The sequence below is a fragment of the Coregonus lavaretus genome (genome assembly GCF_964263955.1).
Source record: "Coregonus lavaretus genome assembly, chromosome: 3".
NCBI lineage: Eukaryota > Metazoa > Chordata > Actinopteri > Salmoniformes > Salmonidae > Coregonus > Coregonus lavaretus.
The window spans coordinates 16,744,658-16,769,974 of record NC_139990.1 but is presented as its reverse complement, the minus strand read 5'-3'; the positions used below and the strand labels follow the sequence as shown (position 1 = coordinate 16,769,974).

At 42.1% G+C, this 25,317-nt stretch overlaps 3 protein-coding genes across 4 annotated transcripts; 2 read left to right on the top strand and 1 right to left on the bottom strand.

The window, feature by feature from the left end:
- The first annotated feature begins 673 nt into the window (after positions 1-673).
- LOC311112586 (keratinocyte differentiation factor 1-like) lies at positions 674-9,609 on the top strand. Of its 2 annotated transcripts, none has more exons than XM_084155728.1 (5): positions 674-1,092; positions 2,172-3,077; positions 3,256-3,371; positions 3,508-3,585; positions 9,188-9,609. In XM_084155728.1, the coding sequence occupies exons 2-5, from the start codon at positions 2,194-2,196 to the stop codon at positions 9,250-9,252; spliced, it is 1,143 nt and encodes a 380-aa protein (XP_084011854.1). In that variant the 5' UTR covers positions 674-1,092; positions 2,172-2,193; the 3' UTR covers positions 9,253-9,609. The 2 variants fall into 2 exon arrangements, with proteins under 2 accessions (XP_084011854.1, XP_084011853.1); XM_084155727.1 differs by having other exon boundaries at positions 9,185-9,609.
- A 4,214-nt stretch (positions 9,610-13,823) lies between these two features.
- LOC311126978 (nuclear receptor subfamily 0 group B member 2-like) lies at positions 13,824-15,914 on the bottom strand. Its single transcript, XM_084158705.1, has 2 exons — positions 14,443-15,914; positions 13,824-14,187 (listed from the first exon to the last, which is right to left on the bottom strand). The coding sequence occupies exons 1-2, from the start codon at positions 15,059-15,061 to the stop codon at positions 13,934-13,936; spliced, it is 873 nt and encodes a 290-aa protein (XP_084014831.1). The 5' UTR covers positions 15,062-15,914; the 3' UTR covers positions 13,824-13,933.
- A 2,171-nt stretch (positions 15,915-18,085) lies between these two features.
- Positions 18,086-24,777, top strand: LOC311126281 (nuclear migration protein nudC-like). The gene is made up of 9 exons (XM_084158501.1): positions 18,086-18,276; positions 18,611-18,688; positions 18,979-19,197; positions 19,328-19,417; positions 19,588-19,695; positions 20,028-20,222; positions 20,314-20,397; positions 22,155-22,273; positions 24,628-24,777. Exons 1-9 carry the CDS (start codon positions 18,205-18,207, stop codon positions 24,677-24,679), a joined length of 1,017 nt encoding a protein of 338 aa, XP_084014627.1. The 5' UTR covers positions 18,086-18,204; the 3' UTR covers positions 24,680-24,777.
- The last annotated feature ends 540 nt before the right edge of the window (positions 24,778-25,317 follow it).

Below are 25,317 nucleotides of genomic sequence, written 5' to 3'. Positions count from 1 at the left end.
TGTTAACCTGTAGCTCACTGTCAATTTGAGCTATCACAGGAAACATTTTTATAAAATCAATGCAATATAAAATGGCAATTCTAATGGGTGTACTATGGACAAGGGACCTAAACTCAAGTGGTTTTAGATGTACATGTCATGTGGATAGAAAGTTATTGAAAATTAGATCTGTACGTGAATTAATATCTAAAGCTGTAATAAGAAATATTTGTAGAGAATCAGAGGAGGAATAAAAAGGTGTAGCTTTGATAAGAGGTGAAGGAACCCACTGCCCTTGTCTGTAGATCTGTAGCTCATATAGATAGGAAGGTATTGAAAGTTAGACCTACCACAAGATGGTGGTGAACTGGAATTCTAATGAATTTAGCATGGATGAGGGGGGTCAGGGACTACAATATCTGGTTTTACATCTCCATTTCCCTGGATAGGAAGCTTTTGAAAAGTATCCTCGTAAATGGGTCAAATATAGCACACTTAGAAGTTTGAAGTAACTAATACAAATGTTGGGCTCTTCAGCAACTGGAGGCCGTATGCAGTGTATGTAATCTTCATAGAGCTAACCCTCCTGAACGGAAATGCAAAAACATATTTATTTTATATTTATATATTTTTTTTATTTTGCTTACAACTTTTACGACGGTCCCTAAACCACCTGAGCGCCAGAGAACCGAATATTGCCTTATTTTCGGCTCTGTTAAGGGAAGAGTTCGACTATCGGTAAAAACAAAGGGTGTATTTTGCTCTCTAACGTCATCTGATTCTACATATGTCACCCCTAGTACCTTCCGTCGGACAGCTATCGGCGAGCAAACTCTGAATATTTAAAGTAGCCTAAAGTTATTTACTGCGGTGACAGATTTTGGTCGGAGTAAACCCTCTCGCTTCGCCTCTTCCTCTCTGTTTGAGTTTATTGTTGGTTTATCTTGTCTCGCAGGTGAAACACTGTTCTATGAAGCATTAGGGAAACGAAACTATACCGCATCTGTTTTGTGGGCAATTCAATTTACGAACAAGGTAAAATAAAAATGTAAACTCTTGCTCTTTGAGGAATATAACCTTTCGGAAGGAAACCGCGATCACCTTTCCTATGCCGTGAGTAAAACATAACGTTCCCATGTGTTCAGACTAAAACAGCCAATTGAATAAACCCAGGTGTAACTTTATTTTAAACAATGCATTACAGATGGAACGAAACACGATACATGATTATATATGTATTTTGGAAGTGGCACCTTGACAATTATAGTAACTTATTTTGACAGAAGGCTGTAGATAGACTGAAAAGGTCGTCGTCCATTTCAACCAGTTTTGCCGTGCTGCATGTCAGCAAACGACAGTAGTAACCTTTCATTATATGAAGTAGGCCTGTCCCGAATTTCATCAAACATCTGATCATAACATTGTTTTAATCACAACCCCAGCTAACTTAAATAAACAACCAGAAATAACTAGATTTTCTGGTTCATTAAGAAAGCTAAACGTAGATGTGTTTTTGGTTGTTTAGTCAGTTAGACCATGCCCATTTCAAGCTTATCTTAACTTTTATTTTTTAAAGAATATTTAGGCAAGTTAGCTGGCTAACTCATTGATTCAGCTTTTTAGAATACCCCTTAGGGCTTCTCCTGGTGCTGGAGACCCAGGCTGCACATTTTTCCCTACCACAGCAATAACACACCTGAATCAATTTCTCATCTAATCACCAAGCCCTTGGATTTAGTTTAATCAAGTGTGTTAATGCTGAGCTAGAACACAAACGTGCACCAGTTTGGGCAGTTTTTGTATTTACCTTGTGTTTCATTGATTTTTAAAACAACTAATTTGAGCCCTACAGAACAGGTTGGGGAACTGCTTGGCACTAAGGTATATGTGGTGATTGATATTGTTGGTCGGTTTGGAAGGGGTTGCAGCCTCAGGTGACTAATATTTAAAGTTGGTTTGGTTTTCCATGCCATGGGCCTGCAGCATACATTTGACATGTCATATAGCCAGGCATAGACTTAATGTCTATGTAGTATTGTCTATTGATTCACGTCTACTTTGTCTGTCTATTTGAAGCCGCTGATTATTATGACAGGGTTAAGCAATGTTCTTTAAATAACATACATATTTCCTACATTAACGTAATGCATTGCCCTTTCCCCCACCACACTCCCTGTCCTCTTCTTTCCCAGGCCCTGGCTCTAGTGAGCCACCATGCCCAGCAGCATCACAGGGAGCCCCAGACCCAGGTCAGAGCCAGGGGGCCAGGATGGCCTCGTCTCTGTGGGACCCAACCATTACCTCTCCCGGGGTAGCAGCACCAGCCAGGAGTCCTGCTATGAGGAGCGATCTGTGGACCCGGTGGAGGAGAGGCCCCAGGAGCACCAGGGGCCCAAGGGGACCCACCACAAGGCACACTGCAGGGACGCGCAGAGCAGGGAGGCTGAGGAGACCATCGGCTTCATCCCCAGATCAGCAGACTCTCCTCCAGGGGTTCAAGGGTGTGGTCCCTGTGCATCCTCCTCCCCAGGCAGCTGTAAGAAATGGGTGTGCAGCGTGCTGACTTGTGGACTCTACAGGGTGTGTCTGAGCACCATCCTGGCCCCCTGCCTGGCCTCCAGTCCCAGAGGGATGTCCCCAGACGACGATCAGAAGGTCAGCCTCCAGGGTCTCCAGAGCCACCCTGGGACCAACGATCCCCGACCCAGGAAGGAGGGCAGGGGTAGTGGCTCAGATTGGTCGGAGGACATCTACATCAGAGGGGTCAAAGTGGACATTCCTAGAATGGAGGAGCCGGTGGTCATTACCAGGCCTCCGTTACACAATGGCGGAGGAGGGAGACGGTACAGCCCTCCGTCCTACTCCTGGTACGAGGGGGATATGGGTGATCTGAGCATGGGTGACGTGGACTCTCTGATCACCCAGAAGCTTCTGGAGCTGTACTCTGAGTACCAGATTGAGGAGCTGGCCCACTGCACCTCGGACTCTGTGTTCCTGAAGAAGACCAGTGAGATCAGCCAGCTGATCAGTGTCCTGGCTGAGGAGCATCAGCTTGATGAGCAGGACGCAGAATGTCGACTGGTCAAGGGCATCATCAGGTAGCTACCATTCACTGCCGTTTGCTGGTAGGGTTTAACTGCCTTGATCAAGGGCACAATGGGTGTGTGTGTGCATGCAAGCGGTTGGGAATGTGACAGCAAATCAATACATTTCCTTTTGTAAAATGGACAATAAAGTTGATATACTATTTTAATCTATTCTATTTTATTTGATCAGGATCAGCACTAGGAAGAGCAAGAAGAGACCTCAGTACAAAAGGTCACACAGGAGAACCTCCGACAGCGGTAACGAAACCATGAGCAACTACCAAACATCAACCATCAGCAATAACAGTAAGCAACATCTTTACTGATAAACAACAGCTTTTCCCTTATTTTACATACTTGTTGAAGTAATACTTCATAGTCTTTCATTTGTTATTACACTGTTAGTTGACTGTCACTCTGTTTGTTGTTTTTTACCTCGAAGATGATTATGATATCCAGATATCCAAGGAGTCAGATTCTGATATGAACGCTAGGAACATGAGGATGAACAGTGGAGCAGGTAAGAGACTTGACGTGTGTACTGTATGTTGCTCTGTGTACTGTACAGTGTTATTGTAGTCATCATTTAAGAGCTTGTTATGATAGGGTTAGAGTCCTTCAAGACACACTTTTACTGAAATCGCAGTGTTTCCCCTGTGTTCATTTAGCAGCAGCACATTGCTAAATTGTTACCGCCAAACACCCCCCCAAAAAATCGGGGATGGAAAAACGCTTTCAGTGTGAACTTAAATGACTAAATCCAGGCAAAGTTTGTAGAAATTATAATTAACCTACAGTTGAAGTCGGAAGTTTACACACACCTTAGCCAAATACATTTAAACTCAGTTTTTCACAATTCCTGACATTTAATCCTAGTAAAAATTCCCTGTCTTAGATCAGTTAGGATCACCACTTTATTTTAAGAATGTGAAATGTCAGAATAATAGTAGAGTGATTTTATTTCAGCTTTTATTTCTTTCATCACATTCCCAGTGGGTCAGAAGTTTACATACACTCAATTAGTATTTGGTAGCATTGCCTTTAAATTGTTTAACTTGGGTCAAACGTTTCAGGTAGCCTTCCACAATCTTCCCACAATAAGTTGGGTGAATTTTGGCCCATTCCTCCTGACAGAGCTGGTGTAACTGAGTCAGGTTTGTCGGCCTCCTTGCTCGCACATGCTTTTTCAGTTCTGCCCACAAATGTTCTATAGGATTGAGGTCAGGGCTTTGTGATGGCCACTCCAATACCTTGACTTTGTTATCCTTAAGCCATTTTTCCACAACTTTGGAAGTATGCTTGGCGTCATTGTCCATTTGGAAGACCCATTTGCGACCAAGCTTTAACTTCCTGACTGATGTCTTGAGATGTTGCTTCAATATATCCACTTAATTTTCCTTCTATTTTGTGAAGTGCACCAGTCCCTCCTGCAGCAAAGCACCCCCACAGCATGATGCTGCCACCCCCGTGCTTCACGGCTGGGATGGTGTTCTTCGGCTTGCAAGCATGCACCTTTTTCCTCCCAACATAAAGATGGTCATTATGGCCAAACAGTTCTATTGTTGTTTCATCAGACCAGAGGACATTTCTCCAAATAGTACGATCTTTGTCCCCATGTGCAGTTGCAAACCGTAGTCTGGCTTTTTTATGGAGGTTTTGGAGCAGTGGCTTCTTCCTTGCTGAGCGGCCTTTCAGGTTGTGTCGATATAGGACTCGTTTTACTGTGAAGATAGATACTATAGACAGGGGTGCACATAACTGGTACGCAAGCGCAACAAAAATCAGGAATGCGTAATGCCACTTGTGTTACTACGCGCCTTTGCGTACTTCACCGATCTTCTCATCTAACCTTACACATGACATGTTGCTTGTCAACTACTGTCAGGGATGTCCAAAAAGCAACAGACATTAAGCAGCTTCTTTGGCGTTTCGCCACCTACAAAGAAACGCCAACTGGAGCCAGAGCCGAAGAAAATACTTTTTTAAGAAAATCCACATCTAGCAGACAAAACAGGTGCATTTTATAAAGGCTCAAAGAATTTCAACCATCCTTTATTTGACAAACATGAAAAGAGCAAGGAGCACACGAATGTGGCGCAAGGCATTGCTAAGCAAGCTAGCCGAGAAAAAATGTCCAGTCGCCCACTTGCCAGATGGCGAGACAAGCTGAATGAAGAACAGCGGCAAGCTCTGTTTAATATTTTTCTCCTCGCCTTCCATAAAGCTAAACACGCACGTCCCATGTCTTCCTATTCTGAGGATGTTCCTTTACTGAAGCGGCTAGGAGTAAATGTCGGAGGTGCATATCATTCACGTGAAGGGGGCACACGGATCATGCAGAGCATCGCTCACACCATCAGCGGGAAGTTACGAGCCAAGTTGCAGTCTGCTGAATTTTGGGGGCTGCTTTTTGATGGATCTGAGGACATCACAAAAACTGAGCAGGAAATCGTTTACATTGTGTCTGTGTCCAGCAACGGAGAGTTTACTTCGGACTTTATTGGACTGATTGAATTGGGTGCTGACCGAACCGCGCAGGCCATAACAGACGGACTTGTGAGACTTTTCCAGGACACAGGCTTGGATGACTGGACAACAAAGTTGGTCGCTGTGTGCACAGATGGGGCTGCTGTCAACGTAGGTATCTACAACTGCGTTGTGCCAAAAATCAGGCAACTTGCTGCGGTTGGAGACTCCCTTGTGCACATTCTGTGCACCGCACACACACTGGAGAATTGCGCGAAATCAGCTGATCGCAACGTTCCTTACTGTGAGACATTTAATCGCTCTGTGGTCAAGCTGCTGCAGTTTTATTTACAAAAAGGTGGAGCAAAAAAAACTGCTGCACTGAATAAGCTATGTGAAGAAAATGGGATCTCCTTTGTGAAACTGAGTAAGTTTCATAATATCAGATGGTCTGCATGGAGGCATGAAACACTGTTAAAAATATCAAGACTATTGCCAGCCATTAAAATGCAACTGGTTACGAGTGATAACAGTGACTTGCAGCAAATCTGCACAGAGCGTTTTCAGTGCTTTCTATCAAACATGCTTGACATTTGCAACATTTTGAACACCACATCCATTAGGTTTCAGAAGGAAAAGCTGACCATTGGAGAATGTAAGGATGAACTCATGGTGGCCATTGGACAGTTCACACTTCTGCTTGATGGTGAAAGCCACAGGGCACACACTGTTTCCAATGCTGATGCTGACAGAGACAAGACACACTTACTCAGGGGGTTAATTGAAGAGTTTGAAATCAGATATGACTCCCTCAAGTCATGTGATCATTTCTTAGTATTTGATCCTTCAACATGGCCTCAGGAAAAGCAAGACCTCCACAGTTTTGGAAACACAACAGTTTGCAGCATTCTCAAGAAATATGAGGCCACCTTGCAACTTGACAAAGATACCACTGTGACAGAATGGATGCGCTTAAAGCAGGCAGGAAAACGCCTGGGAGCCTCTTCTGTGTATGACTTGGTCCAAATAGTAAATACAAGTAACCCAGATGCTTACTCCAACATCAAGGTGGTTAAGCTGTCTCTTACACTGCCTTTAAGCAGTGCAGCTTGTGAGAGGGGATTCTCACATCTCAACATAATAAAAACCAAGTACAGATCTCGTCTGTCACATGCTCGTCTCTCAGCACTGATGCACATTCACCTGTCAAAGCAGACCACAGAGACATTTGACCCAAAGCCTGCTGTTGACCTGTGGATGGAGACAGCTAATTTGAGGCTCAACCAAGGACAGGGAGGTGCATCTTCATCATCTACCATGCAGGAAGCTGAAGCAGAGGACAGTTGGGGCGACACTGAGGAGGACAGTGGTGGCGGCACTGAGGAGGACAGTGGTGGCGGCACTGAGGAGGACAGTGAGGAAGACTGCACTTATTAAGACCACGCTACATATGGGGTGAGTACCAGACACCATCTGCTGGTACTCACCTGAGTAACTCACTGAAAAAGTTATGTGCACCCCTGACTATAGATACTTTTGTACCCGTTTCCTCCAGCATCTTCACAAGGTCTTTTGCTGTTGTTCTGGGATTGATTTGCACTTTTCGCACCAAAGTACGTTCATCTCTAGGAGACAGAACGCGTCTCCTTCCTGAGTGGTATGACTGCTGCGTGGTCCCATGGTGTTTGTACAGATGAACGTGGTACCTTCAGGCGTTTGGAAATTGCTCCCAAGGATGAACCAGACTTGTGGAGGTGTACAATTTTTTTCTGAGATCTTGGCTCATTTCTTTTGATTGTCCCATGATGTCAAGCAAAGAGGCACTGAGTTTGAAGGTAGGCCTTGAAATGCATCCAAAGGTACACCTCCAATTGACTATAAAGGTTGTCAATTAGCCTATCAGAAGCTTCTAAAGCCATGACATCATTTTCTGGAATTTTCCAAGCTGTTTAAAGGCACAGTCAACTTAGTGTATGTAAACTTCTGACCCACTGGAATTGTGATGCAGTGAATTATAAGTGAAATAATCTGTCTGTAAACAATTGTTGGAAAAATTACTTCTCATACACAAAGTAGATGTCCTAACCGACTTGCCAAAACTATAGTTTGTTAACAAGAAATTTGTGGAGTGGTTGAAAAACAAGTTTTAATGACTCCAACCTAAGTGTATGTAAACTTGCGACTTCAACTGTATATATTTTTTAAGATGCAGTAAGTCTTGTCAAAAGCTAGCAAATTTTTTCATTACCTACCAACAACCGCTGCAAATTCCAATAAAATTACATCAATTTCGGAAGTTCGCTTTCCTTGCTTTGTCTAACAACACTATAATGAATCTAGCAAAGACGTTTTGTGGGTCAGAGTGCAGTATTTATTTAGTTTCATAGCACAAACGTTTGTTAGGACGTTTCCCATACTAGCTTTAGCCACGGAGGGAGCAGGCCTGCCCCGGCAAGTGCGGGGGGTTGCCTAGCAACACGTGCCTCGGAGAGAGTCAACTTCTGCATTGCGCAACAAATTCCCATTTATTTGTGAATCTGTTCGGACCAAACAGCTATTGCGACCGCTAAAATGGCTTTGGAAAAATACATTTTCAGCTGAGAGGAAGAAGTATCTAACAAAATAACTACATTATGGAATTCACTAATCATAAACTATTTACATATAATAGTCATTTCGGTAAATTTGTTGACAAAATTCTTACTTACACAGCCTTTAAATCATATCTTTGAGAACTTGAAATAACAACAACAAAAAAGCTACAACGATGAAACCAATGAAATAAAACAATGAATTTAGGAGTACTTTTGGCATGGCTGGATTACAGACCAGTCACGCAGGGAACATGCACAGGCGTTGCAACCCTGGTGTTGCAAAAGCCATGCTCTACCAACAGAGCTACATCCCTGCCGCCCATTCCCTCCCCTATCCTGGACGATGCTGGGCCAATTCTACGCCTCCCCATCGGTCTCCCGGTCACGGCCGGCTACGACAGAGCCTGGATTCGAACCAGGATCTCTAGTGGCACAGCTAGCACTGCGATGCAGTGCCTTAGACCACTGCGCCACTCGTAAACTTCCTATTTGTTTAAGCCTATCCCAGAGGTGGTTTGGTTGCCTTAAATTTGTATAGATAGGTTTCACTTCCTTCTGCTGGTAACTATTGGTAGAAACCAAACACTGTAATGTGAACATATTGAATCATGTAGATCAGGGGTATTCAACTCTTGCGTTACGAGGTCCGGAGCCTGCTGGTTTTCTGTTCTACCTGATAATTAATTGCACCCACCTGGAGTCCCAAGACTAAATCAGTCCCTGATTAGAGGAGAACAATAAACAAAAGGATTGGAACTGACTTCATGGTAAAGAGTTGAGTTTGAGGGATGTAGATGAGTTGTTCTTGACAATGGTCTTGAACCAATTGTGTATATATGACTAAACCTGTGGACTTCAAACTGCATTTTGCACACTTTTTTTGTACGTTTATGTTAATGATCTTGATGTCGCGGTGCTCCTGATTTTGTTTTTATGTCATTTGAATTTTTGCGTGAACTATGAAGCCAAAGACACATTTCCACATTGCGTGGACAATTAAGTTTGTCTATTCTATTATGTTCTACATCTCATGCCCTCTTTATCATATTTTGATTTAAGCAGAAAGTTCTGAACATCAGAGCTCTGTGTTTGGCATGCCCCTGCCCGGGACCTCAGTCAGAACATGACGATCCATCCTCAACACTGCTGATGCTATAGATCTTCTCACCAGTCATCAGCTGAAGAGGTTGGGACCCATAGAGATACACATATAATATATGTTCTATTTAATTCTGTGTCGGGAACTTTAAGGAGCCAGAGAATTTTACTCTGTTAAATGAAGTGGGAGGAGTATTACGCCTATGCAAACTCCTCCAAAGACCATGACTTTACTTTGAAAACTATACTATGAATCGTGTCATCTGTATTTTGAAGGATTATAATGTAATCAGGGTAGTGAATGTACAGTGAGCTCCATAATTCACTGGACAGTGACCATTCTTTTGTTATTTTGGTTCTGTACTCTAGCACTTTGAGTTTGAAAGGATACAATAACAATGAGGGTGAAGTGCAGACTGTCAGCTTTAATTTGAGGGTATTTTCATACATATCGGATGAACCGTTTACGAATTATAGAAGCTTTTGTACATGGTCCCCCCCATTTTCGGGCATCAAAAAACATTGGACAGTTTAACATAATGTAGAATAAAGTAATCATTGTTAACATTTGGTCGCATATCCTTTGCATGCAATGACTGCTTGAAGTCTGCGATGCATCGCCATCACCAGACGCTGGGTATCTTCCCTGGTGATGCTCTGCCAGGCCTGTACTGCAGCCATCTTCAGTTCCTGCTTGTTTCGGGGACTTATTGCCTTAAGTCTCCTCTTCAGCATGTAAAATGCATGTTCAATTGGATTCAGATCTGGTGATTGACTCGGCCAGTCAAGGATTTTCCACTTTTTGGCCATCAAAAACCCCTTTGTTGCTCTAGCAGTATGTTTAGGGTCATTGTCTTGTTGCATGATTAAGTGCCGTCCAATGAGTTTGGAGTCATTTGGTTTTATCTGAGCAGATAAAATATTTCTGTAGACTTCAGAATTCATTGTTCTACTTCTGTCTGCAGTCACATCATCGATGAAGACAAGTGAGCCTGTTCCACTGGCAGCCATACAGGCCCAAGCCATAACACCCCCTCCACCATGTTTCATGGATGAGGTGGTATGCTTTGGATCATGGGCATTTCTTTTTTTTCTCCACACTTTTGTCTTTCCATCACTCTGGTACATGTTAATCTTTGTCTCATCTGTCCACAATACTTTTTTCCAGAACTCTTGGGGCTCTTTTAGGTGCTTTTTAGCAAACTGTAATCTTGCCTTTCTGTTCTTCAGGCTTATCAGTGGTTTGCATCTTGTAGTGTACCCTCTGTAGTCATGCTGGTGTAGTCTTCTGCGTATGGTAGACTTTGACACATCTACACCTGCATCCAGGAGAGTGTTTTTGATCTGTTGGGCTGTTATCAGGGGTTTTTTCTTCACCATAGAGAGTATTCTCCGGTCATCCACTACAGTGGTCTTCCTCTGTCTACCGGGTCTTTTGACATAATTGAGTTCACCGGTTGTTTTTTTCTTGTTAATGATGAACAAAACTGTTGACTTGGGCATGGCCAGGGTTTTTGCAATGTTCCTGAATGATTGATTTTCATTTCTGAGCCTTATGACGGCCAACTTCATTTGCATCGACACTGCTGTCTTCCTCATGTTGTCACACCCCAATAATAACCTCCAAAGGCAATAGCAACATCTAGAATCATTACTATTCATCAACAGCTCTCCTGCATTCACTAACGACACAAATGAATACACCTGCCTAACGACACACATCTGTGAAGCCAATTTAACAAATACTTGTAGTACCTTAAAATGGGGGGACCATGTACAAAAGGTGCTGTCATTTCTAAACGGTTCATCCGATATGTATGAAAATACCCTCAAATTAAAGCTGACAGTCTGCACTTCACGCTCATTGTCATTGTATCCTTTCAAACTCAAAGTGCTAGAGTACAGAACCAAAATAACAAAACAATGGTCACTGTCCAATGAATTATGGAGCTCACTGTATATTTGATTCTGGCGTCTTGCATCCATGTTTTGGGGTTGGTCTGTCTCAGAGAGAAGGTAATGTAGACTTCTGGAAGGGTCTGGTAATTATCTCCCCCCGTTTTTGATGTCTGTTCCTCTTATCGCCCTCCTATTACATCAGTGGTAGTGTGTGTGTGTTCTTTTACCCTTGAATAACAACTAGCTGTGTTGATATGAAACTCGACTCTCCACTGCTGCCGGACCTCTTCCTGCTTTATCAGTTCAACCTACAACACTGTGACACAAGAATCAGTTTGAAGGTAGTGTACTCGCATCCAGTGACTTGCAGGGTAAAGTAAACTGACCCAAGAAATATAGATAACCGCACACTTGATTGGTCAACGGTTTTATTGTGCAACATGTAGACACCAAGAACCAATCTGGAATGTACTGGAGGCCAAAAAACACTTCGAACAGAGAAAGAACACAGAACACCTCAAAGACTGTGGTGATTGTGAAATATAATTGTAGATGTACCTTTTGATGCCATGGGAATATCATACTCCTATACCTAACTCGGGTAACATTTTACTTGACACCCAGTAACATGGTCTTAACCATGTCATAATATGGTCATAACACTGTCATGACCCATATATTTACACCTGTTGTGACATACATTGCATTATTTTATAGCTGGTTATGAAATCTACGTAAGTGTCAACTCACATTTATTCAAATTATTTTTTTTCCCAGCCAAGAAGTGTCCTTTTGTTTCAAAGATTGTTTCTTAAATCTTTTGTTGTTATGAGTTCTTTACAGTCATGTTTTTTTATTTTAAATAACTTGTAGAAAATACACTGTTTGACACTGTCAAGAAGCATTATGACCATCTTAATCATATAAGCCAGATAGGCCTATCACATACATGCCCTTATATCAGTCATCAGTCATACGTGCCCTTCTGTAGCTCAATTGGTAGAGCACGGCGCTTGTAACGCCAGGGTACTGGGTTCGATCCCCGGGATCACTCATACATAACAACAAAAAAAAAATGTATGCGCACATGACTGTAAGTCACTTTGGATAAAAGTGTCTGCTAAATGGCATATTAAAAAGAGGGTGTCCTGCTCCTGAAATCTGCTCCTGCATTCATCCAGTCATCAGCAAAAGAGCATTGGGGTAAGTGCATGCCTGACAGCAATGTGTGCGCAATTACAATGATAATTTAATATAGTACATTTCACACACAGAATATACAACATAAATATACTGTTGAAATGTAGGCTATGGTGTAATGGAATGTTTTGCCTTGTGTGGTAGGTTTTGTGGGTTCTGACACTCTTATGTAGGTGTCATAACCAGCCATAAAATAACTACTGTGGTGGGTTTTTACACTCTTATGTAGGTGTCATAACCAGCCATAAAATAACACAATATGTCACGACAGGTCTGAATATGTCATGACAGTGATATGACCATATTATAACAGGTTATGACAAGTTATGTCAGCCGTTATGACATGGTAATGACCATGTCATAACGTGTTATGATGCTGGGTGTCAAGTAAAGTGTTACCCATAACGGTAATCCTAATATGTTTGTATCGATTTAAAATTGGTTAGGGTCCAAAATCTCTCACGAGCTTGTGGCCTGGTTAATGATTTAACATGATCTCATTGTAGACTCCAATGAGTACATACTTGAAATTAATTTGTATAATGTGTGCATTTCTGTGATTTATATAAAACTATAAATTAATAATATAAATTAAGTTGTAAAGGCATTGATGCCATGCTATTCTTGCACATTTTGTCTTCTGTTTTATTGTGGCTGGTATAAAGGAACTGAGTTGCTCTATGGGGAAAGTTCTAACTTCCACTTAAGTCTAATTTTAGTTAGTCTCCCATTGTGCATAAGTGGATTTATGTGGAAGTTAGGATCCGCCTCTCTAAGAATGTCTAAATTAATGACTTGCATTGTTAATGAAAAAATCTGTCAGGAACCCACAAATGGAAATCCTCCAGGCAAAAATGTCTGAACCTGTGACTAGCTCACCTTTCATTAGCTCACCAGTAGAAGAGTCGGAGTCATGTTTTGTGTGTGTTGTTGACATTAAGCTCTGTGTATGTCTGTGTTTTTATTCTTTCTAAATAGCCTTTTCCCCTCGCATGACTGGACATGAATCAGCGAGTTACTCACACACAGTACTCTTCCAATCTATTTACAACTCAGTTCTATGGAGTGGATGTTGATGTATCAAAATGGAAGAATGTCTGACAACATGCAGACTGTGAGAACCAATGAGGGTTCTGTGAAGTTAAACCTATTAATACATGGTCTGCCAGCCTCCCTTATCATGAGTTGGTGAGTTTGAAATGTTCCATCCCAGGTCACCTCACCCAAGGGATTTCTGGTACTTTCCATTCCATACTCCCCTGTATGGTATACAGCACAACAGACATTTGTAGTTACAGGTATAAATCCCCAAGTGGGAGCCAGAGTACATATCATGCTAAGAGCCGGTACAATACTCCAGGATTTCTCTATAACAAATACCATAGCTCTCACTTCATTCATTTATTTTTATCACAGCACTGATCAATTGTCAGATGTATGCCAAAAACAAATGATAGAAGAATTATTAAATGTGTGGATAGAAGAGAGAAAAACAGAAACATTTAGTTCATACAACTTTTATTGCCTAGTTGCAATCTTCACATTCATATTTGTCATAGTAGAAAATACCCTAAAATATAATTCACACACATACACCATACACACACACTTTCAGCTGTACTCTTGTCTAATAAACAGCATCTCACTTAACAAGTCAAACAGATCCGCCTGACCAATAACAGGTCTGAAGAACAGTTCTGTGATGAGTAATTGGCTGACAGCCTGTAGGTCAGAGGTCGATAGAAGGATGCGGCTGAATCGACCCGAGTCTCCTGGGTGAAGGGTCAGGACAACCTCCTGTAGAGCTCTTTGGGCCTCCTGTTGGAGACTGTTGATTAATACGGTGGTGCTCAGTCCTGGGACATCTGTTAAGAGGAAGTTAGGGAAATGGAATGTCAATTGAATTGTATTCAACCATCAGCAGTTCAACACTGTGACAGAAGAGTGAAGCTATTTGCCATCATTTGTCATGTTAGATTATTAAATAATCATTGATTATGCCATTTATTGCTTCAAATATTTAAATTGAATTAAATTAATACAATGTCAGTTCAGGTAGATTTGGAGTTCCACATTACATCATAGCATGCTGAGAAGAATTAGAAGAAGAAGATCTTTACCTGGATTGAACAGCATAGCACCCTTCAGATAGGCATATTCCTTTGGGCTGAGATCCAGAGTCCACAGTCTGTTCAGACAGGATCTGAGTTTATGCACCCCAGCCAGGGTGGGCAGCGACCTCTTCCCCTCATCTTCCTCCTCCTGCTCTTCCTCACTCTGTGGCCCCTGACCGTTGAGGAGGATCCTCCTCAGCATGCTAGCCTGTGGAACATCCTTCACCTCGAACACAGTCCGTTCCTGGGCCAGGCCCAGAGAGAACAGGGGCACCCAAGAGTCCCTCAGCAGAGATAGCTGATCCTCCACTGGAAGCTGACTGAAGGAGGGTAAACTCTTCATGAAGCAGATGGTTTTGACCAGAACATCAGACGCCACCTGACAGGTTCCCTCTGGGTTCTTCAGACACACCGGCCATCGCCGCTTGCAGTGACAGTTGTGAGGCATCATCTTGTTGTAGTCGTACTGGTTCACGTGATTGTTGTTGATCAGGCTGTCATTGTTGCTGTAGTTACTGTCCGCCCGGCTCAGGATGTTGTACAGGATGGTGTGAGGCTGCTGTTGTTGCTCCCGGTTACCTGAACAGCGACAGGTGGTCTTCATCTCTTCAAGAGGAAACATCATGGAACATTTCCCTTTGAGGATCAATAAAGTATCAATCAATCAATAGATTATAAGATGTCCCCAGTGCAGAGAATTTACAGAGCTATGCTAAAGAGGTGAGAATAGCCACATTCTCTCTTTAAAATATTGTCAAGTAGTGTAATCAGCAGCTCTGACTGTCTGACAACTCCAGTAGCCCAAGTCCTATTTATAGGTAGACAGGACACGCTCCTCTGATCTGTGTGTGACAAGTGAGCTTTGACCCCTCCCCCTCAGACCACACACACACTTGAGAACAACAGAGTGACCCTGGACTGCTCTGCTCTCTGCGTTAGGTTCTCTTCACGTGGAGCAAGGTGATAGGGCGTATTCAATACAACTGTGACATTAGGCCTGCAGGGAGGGAGAGACGTGAGGAAGCCGGCTGCGCTACGGGGTCAATGACATTTATCATGTTTACCTGGCTACCAAGGACGGGGTCAATGCTCCCATACAGACTGCCGCCCCAAACACACAGCCTTGGTTCAGTCTTCTATTTCTTGCTAGTTAAGGGGTAGATGAAAACTCAGGATCATAGGATAGCAGCGTTTGGTATTGACAAAGAGGAATATAATTTGAAGACCATTATGACACAAGCTGTAGCTCAGTTGGTAGAGCATGGTGCTTGCAACGCCAGGGTTGTGGGTTCGTTTCCCACGGGGGGCCAGTATGAAAATGTGTGCACTCACTAACTGTAAGTCGCTCTGGATAAGAGCGTCTGCTAAATGACTAAAATGTAAATGTAAGTAGCCTAATCACATACCCTACCGGTCAAAAGTTTTAGAACACCTACTTTAGAACACCTACTCTTTCAAGGGTTTTTCTTTATTTTTACTATTTTCTACATTGTAGAATAGTGAAGACATCACAACTATGAAATAACACATGGAATCATGTAGTAACCAAAAAAGTGTTGAACAAATCAAAATATATTTTATATTTGAGATTCTTCAAATAGCCACCCTTTGCCTTGATGACAGCTTTGCACACTCTTGGCATTCTCTCAACCAGCTTCACCTGGAATGCTTTTCCAACAGTCTTGGAGGAGTTCCCACATATGCTGAGCACTTGTTGGCTGATTTTCCTTCACCATGCGGTCCGACTCATCCCAAACCATCTCAATTTGGTTGAGGTCAGGGTATTGTGGAGGCCAGGTCATCTGATGCAGAACTCCATCACTCTCCTTCTTGGTAAAATAGCCCTTACACAGCCTGGAGGTGTGTTGGGTCATTGTCCTATTGAAAAACAAATGATAGTCCCACTAAGCCCAAACCAGATGGGATGGCGTATCGCTGCAGAATGCTGTGGTAGCCATGCTGGTTAAGTGTGCCTTGAATCCTAAATAAATCACAGACAGGAAGCAGAGGTAACTCTGGGTCTTCCATTCCTGTGGCGGTCCTCATGAGAGCCAGTTTCATCATAGCGCTTGATGGTTTTTGCGACTGCACTTGAAGAAACGTTCAAAGTTCTTGAAATGTTCCGTATTGACTGACCTTCATGTCTTAAAGTAATGATGGACTGTCGTTTCTCTTTGCTTATTTGAGCTGTTCTTGCCATAATATGGATTTGTTATTTTACATCTTCTGGATACCCCGCCTACCTTGTCATAACACAACTGATTGGCTCAAACGCATTAATAAAGAAATAAATTCCACAAATTCACTTTTATGAAGGCACACCTGTTAATTGAAATGCATTCCAAGTGACTACCTCATGAAGCTGGTTGAGAGAATGCCAAGAGTGTGCAAAGCTGTCATCAAGGCAAAGGGTGGCTATTTGAAGAATCTCAAATATAAAATATATTTAGATTTGTTTAACACTTTTTTGGTTACTACATGATTCCATGTGTTATTTCATAGTTTTGATGTCTTCACTATTATTCTACAATATAGAAAATAGTAAAAATAAAGAAAAACCCTTGAAAGAGTAGGTGTTCTAAAACTTTTGACTGGTAGTGTAGATATCATTTTTTTCTCATTATCAATAGCCTACTTTCTTTTTGGCCTTACATGTGTTTTTGCAAATAGGCTATGTAACCTCGAAAACATTAATCTTTCCACCCATGTTGCATATCATATTTTTTAAAACAATAAAATAAAATAAACACGTATGCACTCTGGATAAGAGCATCTGCTAAATGACTAAAATGTTTTAAAAAATATCACTCAACATAACACTGTGATGTCACTGTGACCCTTATTTCAGTTTATTTGAATAGTTCAGTAGTGGCGCCACAGATATAGCATGTTATCTGGGTCAAAGAATGGAACATTGAGCTGTTGGTCATTGACACCTATCCATCAGAGATATCTGCTGGTAAATCACTATCATTGTCAATAAATGAAGGATTAGAATTAGAACGATATTATCCAACTATTAAATGTAAAATTTTCAATAGGATTTCTGAAGACAAACAAGGTTCATTGCCAATTTAGAGGTGGGGATATTAGATATAATAGCTACAACAAAGAATTTCACAATCAGAATGTAATCCTTGAGCATATAAATCGTGTTTGCATGTGAAAATGTCTGTACATAAATACATTTTAATTAATTCAAACGCTAATTTATTTATGGCCCCTCTGTAGCTCAGTTGGTAGAGCATGGCGCTTGCTACGCCAGGGTTGTGGGTTCGATTCCCACGGGGGGCCAGTATAAAAAAAGTATGAAAATGTATGCACTCACTACTGTAAGTTGCTCTGGATAAGAGCGTCTGCTAAATGAGTAAAATGTAATAACAGATTAACCTAAGAAAATAACAATAATAGTGAAAATACATGAATATACGATAATAATGGCATAATGATTTTTTTTGTTACCATCAGTCAAACACTAATTTCTCATCTAGAATATTCGGTTCCCCGTTGAACTCCGTTCTGCACCGTCAAAACTTGAACGTGCCATAGCCGTTCATCTAACACCATCTAATTGGCTGTTTGGTTTGCCAATCAAAAGGTTGGCCTCATCATGCATCAAAGTTTTCATTCGCTTAGAAACAATGCGGTGCTTGTTTCCAGGAAGTAGCACAGCAACGTGACTTCACATTGCTCCCTTTTAGCTCCCTGTTGCTGCTAGCCTGCATTTCAAATTATATTTTTTATCAAGTTTATACGTTAGGACAGAAAATGGGTGATGATGAAAAGTATGACGGGATGTTGCTTGTTATGGCACAACAGCATGAAGGAGGTGTACAAGAGGTAAACTACAGCTTGATAGCATGCTAACATTAGCTAGCAAATTCATCATACGACAACTGGTAGCCGGCTAATTTACGTTAGCTATATGACGGGGGATGGGAAAGTGTCCAGCGTGTGCATCATGCATGAATATGGCACCACAAACCTGTAGTTAATGTTAGTTGCATATATTAAATATCACACCAGTAGCGTAATCGTTAACCATAGTTTAGCTAGTTAGTTGTGTTTAGGCATGCTGGTGTGGTAACGCGTTAGTAAGCCATAGCAAATAGGCTTGTATAAGGGTCAGGTTGGCTATGTATCATCTCTATTGTAATATCTATTCTCCCAACAGTTAGTAAACACGTTTTTCAGCTTCCTCCGGCGTAAAACAGACTTCTTCACGGGTGGAGAGGCAGGTGCACCAGAGAAGGTGAGTCCATAATTGGCTACCTAACAGAACAAATATGCATACGTCAAGAGATACAGAACTGCTAAAGTAGTTAATCAGTCTAATCTCCCCATTCTTTTCCACTCTGTCCGGTTTCCACTAGATAGCACAATCACAAAGTAAAAATTGGCTATATTGTAAAAAATTATGAAAGCATCAATGGTCTTAATTTAAGGTTAGGGTTATGCATAAGGTTAGAAGTATGGTTTAGGTTAGGATTAGGTTTATGACTTTGTGGCTGTGTTACCTAGTGACGACCCCTCTGTCCCCAGCTGGTGAAGGAGTCGTTTGCCCACCACAGTGGTCTTGCCCTGAAGGCCCACAGAGAGAAGGAGAAGAGACATGAGAAGGAGAAGAGAGAGAAGGCAGAGAGAGCTGCCAAGCTAGCTGAGGAAGAGGAGAAAAAGAAGAGTAAGAACGCAGACGATGAGCCAAAAATCAAAGAACTGACAGACGAAGAGGCAGAGATGCTTCAGTCTGAAATTGACCAGGTAAGAAAAACTGATTGTCATTTATGAATTATTGATTTATGTACTATACAGACTAGATTTAACAGTTTGTCTTTGTCTTGATGAAGCGTATGTGCACTACTTTAATGTCTTTGTCTTGTCTTGGTTTCAGCAAAAGAAACAAGAGGAGAAGAAAGAGGCCACAAACACAAATGCTGTAACTCCAGCTGAGAAAGAAGGGAAAGAGAAGGGAGACAAGGGGGTAAGAGATTCTGTTGGGATGCCTCAGTAGATAAATGAGCTGTAGAGGTACACCACTGTTTCCCCTGCTATCGTATAGGCGGCTCATCCCACCTGGGTAAAAAACTGATGCACAAGGGTATTTTATGTATGTTGAAGCTAATTAATCACACTCATCTTAATTTCTGCCAGACTGATTCCGACGGAGAAGAGGAGGACAAGGACAAGATTAAACCCAACGCTGGCAACGGAGCTGACCTGGCCAACTATCGCTGGACACAGTCCCTGTCTGAAGTGGATGTGAGTTTATTTCCTTTTTGCCTTAAGTGATTACCGTGTAGCTATGTTCCCTAGTACATGGATATTAAAGTTGTCTAACTGTAGCGTGATTGTTGCTTTAACTATAGAGAGGTATTTTGTGCTCTCGTTATGCATGGGCAGCTCCCACTATTTCAGAGCGGATGTTGATTATCTTTTTGTCCTCAGTCGCTAGGGATTGCTTTAGTATTAGGCAAGATGTAATCTGGGCAGACAAGGTAATCAGGCATTCTGTTCGTTCCTCTTTATCCTCGCCTCCTAGCTAGTGGTGCCTTCATTCTAACTGGGTGTTGCCCACTATTCCGTCCCCCCAGCTGGTGGTGCCTTTTGATGTGAAGTTCCGTATGAAAGGGAAGGATGTAGTGGTGGACATCCAGCGTCGTGTGCTGAAGGTGGGTCTGAAGGGCCGTCCTCCTGTGATCGAGGGACAGCTCTACAACGACGTTAAGGTGGAGGAGAGCTCCTGGCTCATTGAGGATGGCAAGGTGGTCACTGTTCACCTGGAGAAGGTACTTGGGAAAGAATGCTTTTATTTGAGATTTAAAATATTTCACGCTGAAACCATTTAAGGCACTAAGTCATGCCTTGTGTCTGTTTCAGATCAACAAGATGGAGTGGTGGAATAAGATAGTGACCACGGATCCTGAACTCAACACGAAGAAGATCTGTCCTGAGAACTCTAAGGTAACCAATGCCAAGCTACTGATGCAAGGCTCACTGTATATTGCAAGAGAGAACATGTGATTAGTCTCCTCTATTTAAAAGTAAAAGGGTAATTTACAGTTGGAAGTCGGAAGTTTACATACAGTTAGGTCGGAGTCATTAAAACTTGTTTTTCAACCACTCCATAAATGTTTTGTTAACAAACTATAGTTTTGGCAAGTCGGTTAGGACATCTACTTTGTGCATGACACAAGTAATTTTTCCAACAATTGTTTACAGACAGATTATTTCACTTATAATTCACTGTATCACAATTCCAGTGGGTCAGAAGTTTACATACACTAATGGCTTTAGAAGCTTCTGATAGGCTAATTGACATCATTTGAGTCAATTGGAGGTGTACCTGTGGATGTATTTCAAGGCCTACCTTCAAACTCAGTGCCTCTTTGCTTGATGTCATGGGACAATCAAAAGAAATCAGCCGACCTCAGAACATTTTTTGTAGACCTCCACAAGTCTGGTTCATCCTTGGGAGCAATTTCCAAACGCCTGAAGGTACCACATTCATCTTTACAAAAAATACTACGCAAGTATAAACACCATGGGACCACGCAGCCGTCATACCGCTCAGTAAGGAGACGCGTTCTGTCTCCTAGAGATGAACGTACTTTGGTGTGAAAAGTGCAAATCAATCCCAGAACAACAGCAAAGGACCTTGTGAAGATGCTGGAGGAAACAGGTACAAAAGTATCTATATCCACAATAAAACGAGTCCTATATCGACATAACCTGAAAGGCCGCTCAGCAAGGAAGAAGCCACTGCTCCAAAACCGCCATAAAAAAGCCATATTACGGTTTGCAACTGCACATGGGGACAAAGATCGTACTTTTTGGAGAAATGTGCTCTGGTCTGATGAAACAAAAATAGATCTGTTTGGCCATAATGACCATCGTTATGTTTGGAGGAAAAAAGGGGATGCTTGCAAGCCGAAGAACACCATCCCAACCGTGAAGCACGGGGGTGACAGCATCATGCTGTGGGGGTGCTTTGCTGCAGGAGGGACTGGTGCACTTCACAAAATAGAAGGAAAATTAAGTGGATATATTGAAGCAACATCTCAAGATATCAGTCAGGAAGTTAAAGCTTGGTCGCAAATGGGTCTTCCAAATGGACAATGACCCCAAGCATACTTCCAAAGTTGTGGCAAAATGGCTTAAGGACAACAAAGTCAAGGTATTGGAGTGGCCATCACAAAGCCCTGACCTCAATCCTATAGAACATTTGTGGGCAGAACTGAAAAAGCATGTCCGAGCAAGGAGGCCTACAAACCAGACTCAGTTACACCAGCTCTGTCAGGAGGAATGGGCCAAAATTCACCCAACTTATTGTGGGAAGCTTGTGGAAGGCTACCTGAAACGTTTGACCCAAGTTAATCAATTTAAAGGCAATGCTTCCAAATACGAATTGAGTGTATGTAAACTTCTGACCCACTGGGAATGTGATGAAAGAATAAAAGCTGAAATAAATCATTCTCTCTACTATTATTCTGACATTTCACGTTCTTGAAGTAAAGTGGTGATCCTAACTGACCTAAAACAGGAATTGTGAAAAACTGAGTTTAAATGTATTTAGCTATGGTGTATGTAAACTTCCGACTTCAACTGTATCTCCCGCTCATTAAAACTCTTTCCCTCACCGTCCATCTCTCTCACCCTCAATCTCTCTCTCCTCTTCGATCTCTATCTCCCTCCCTCTATCTGTTTTCCTGCTGTCTCAGCTGTCCGATCTGGATGGGGAGACCCGTGGTATGGTGGAGAAGATGATGTACGACCAGAGACAGAAGTCCATGGGTCTACCCACCTCCGAAGAGCAAAAGAAACAAGACATCCTCAAAAAGTAGCTTTCAGCACTTTGGTTATAGCACCATCATATAGCATGTCCATCATGATAACGTTTAAGTATCATTTGGAAGACCCATTTGCGACCAAGCTTTAACTTCCTGACTGATATCTTGAGATGTTGCTTCAATATATCCACTTAATTTTGTCTTCACATATACAGTGAAAAGTTTGACCCATCTCAATCATCCCTGGGACTTAACTACTGACATAGAATTGAGTAGTTCATATTATACCTACGGACAGGAAATTTTCGCTTTGCTGTTAACTTTCTCGCAGGTCAAAGGTCAATTACGGGTGCATATTTTTCCTTATGCACAGGTGTGTAACCTGTACAAGTGTGTGGTGTGAAATGGAAAGGATTTTTTTTGCAAATCCCACTCCCCCTGAGAGACCCTCGGAGAATGCAGTCACAGCCAGGGATCAGCAGTTATTGACGGCGACCCTGGAGCAATTAGGGTTAAGTGCCTTGCTCAATGACAGATTGACACATTTTTCACCTAGTCGGCTCGGGGATTTGAACTAGCAACCTTTCGGTTAATGGGCCAACGCTCTAACCACTAGGCACCCACTTGGCGCTTTGCTTTTTATTGTCTAACATGTTTCAGGAGCTACTGTATAGTTTAACAGAGCCATAGAATGGAGGTAAAATGTGAATTTGAAAGCAGACTGCCTCCCCTGTCTCCTCCTGTCAAGGTCAGGTCACATAATCATTGCAGCCATAAACGCAAAATGAGACGTCTGTACCAGCTTCCCTACGGAGTCAGGGACCAGAGCTGACCTCGCTTGTTGCTCCTCTACCATCATAATAACCAAAGTGTCTGGGGAGGGAACATGTCTCCCATTGCACTCCTTTTTTATGAGTAGTGCATAAGTTATCCTATTCAAAGTCAGGGACCCACACTGACCTCGGCCTTTATTGTTCAGTCAGTCCCAAGGTGTTTGGGAAAATAATGTCTCCAACTGTTTAACTTTTGTTATATGAGCAGGTGGATTGCACAGTTTATGTGCCCTGTTTTTTATTGAAGAACAAAGTTATATGCAGTTAACATGCTACATAGTCTTGTGAATATGCTCCATATTCTAAAGATGACAAGACAATGACAATGTCCTTATTTCCTCCGCGATGTGACAATTTGAGGTGCATTAGTGATGGTTGGCAAATATTTCCGCAATGTTTTGTGATCTCTGTATGACTCGCTGGACTAGTACAGGTAGAAGGACCATTACACTGAGATAAAGGGTGTGTACGGGATAGAGGGAAGGAGCTGTAGCTGTCGGAGATGGATGTAGAGGACAGTCTCTTGACTGTGGAGTTTATTAACCCCTTCTAGTTTCTGCCACAAGCAAGGCCAGCGTTAGGTTACCCTTGTTCACCTGTTGCTTACTAGAAACCCTGATCTAGGGAAGGAGCCGTCGGAGATGCACTCTCTTCTCAGAGTTCAGGGGTTATTAACCCCTTCTACTTCCTGTCCTGGTCATGACGAGGCGAGGCCAATGATAGGTTAGCTGTGGTTGCTCACCTGTGGCTGGTTTTATGTGTGTCATTCTGCCTCGCCTCACATTTCCTCTCTTGTTTATGAGTGTCCTATTCATAAGATCTGGTACACTTACTAGTGTTAGACTTACTGTATGTTCATTACTGTGTGACACAATAGAATAAATCCAAATCAAATGTTATGTCACATGCGCCAAATACAACAGGTACCTCACAGTGAAATGCTTATTTACAAGTCCTTAACCAACAATGCAGTTTTAAGAAAAAATAAGTGTTAAGTAAAAAATTGATAAATAAAAATAACAAATAATTAAAGAGCAGCAGTAAAATAACAGTAGCAGTATAAATCCTTTATAAATGGATGTTAGTCTGATATGGTTACTTTGTAGGTATTGGACGATAATAGGCAAAAAATATTATATCTACATTTTCCTGATGTGGAGGTAAGAAAACAAAGATATAGGTCAATATTGCTAAGAAAATATTGGCTATCGGTATCACCCCAAAGTTCTACATCGGTGCATCTCTAACCGGTGTCACTGTGCTGCTACCAGCTTTGCTTCCTCCGCTGTTCCTGTCCCCTTACTGGGCTCAAAGCTGGGATGAGTTTATCAGGTGTACATCTGATTTACACACGGCTAGTATACTGTCCTCAAGCTATCTGCAAGCTAGATGCAGTTAAATAGAATGGCGCATATGAAAGTGTATAGAAACCTTGAATGAGGCAGAACAGCTAGTCTTGCGAACTCCTATGGTTGTTGTCATTGCCAAATCCTTGTAGCCTGGGACCAGGCTGCTCTTTCACTGTTCAGACTCCATGATGTGACCCCCCCCCCCCCGTCATTGTGTTCCAGGTTCATGTCGCAGCACCCAGAGATGGACTTCTCTAAAGCCAAATTCAGCTGAGACGTCGCTGTCGTTCCCCAAACAACCCTCCATACCCTTCTGTGCTCTTACTCTGCCCAGGAAAACAACGACTGAGTCCTTACCAAAACCAACCTCCGGCGCCGATGTTACAGTTGAATTGAATTCCCCCCCCCCCCCCCCATATCTTTCTCTTCTCTTTCTGTCTCTCATCACCCTTTTCTGTAGTCCTGAGGTGCTGGCTTCTTGTTAGTCTCATTCCTGTGACAGAAATGTGATGACTGTAATAACTCCCATCTCTGTTCCATGTGTTACAGTGTTCTGAATGTTTAAAGAAATGTTTGGAGCCTTTTATTTATATATATATATATATATATATATAATGGCATCATCAGGACTTTAATGCAAGAGAAAAATAACTACTGAAACACCATGTGAGATTAACTACCATGCAGATTAGGCATTTATACTGAACCAAAATATAAAGGCAACATGTAAAGTGTTGGTCCCATGTTTCATGAGCTGAAATAAAAGATCCCAGAAATTTTCCATATGCACAAAAAGCTTATTTCTCTCAAATGTTGTGCACAAATATGTTTACATCCCTGTTAGTGAGCGTTTCTCCTTTGCCAAAATAATCCATCCACCTGACAGGTGTGGCATATCAAGAAGTTGATTAA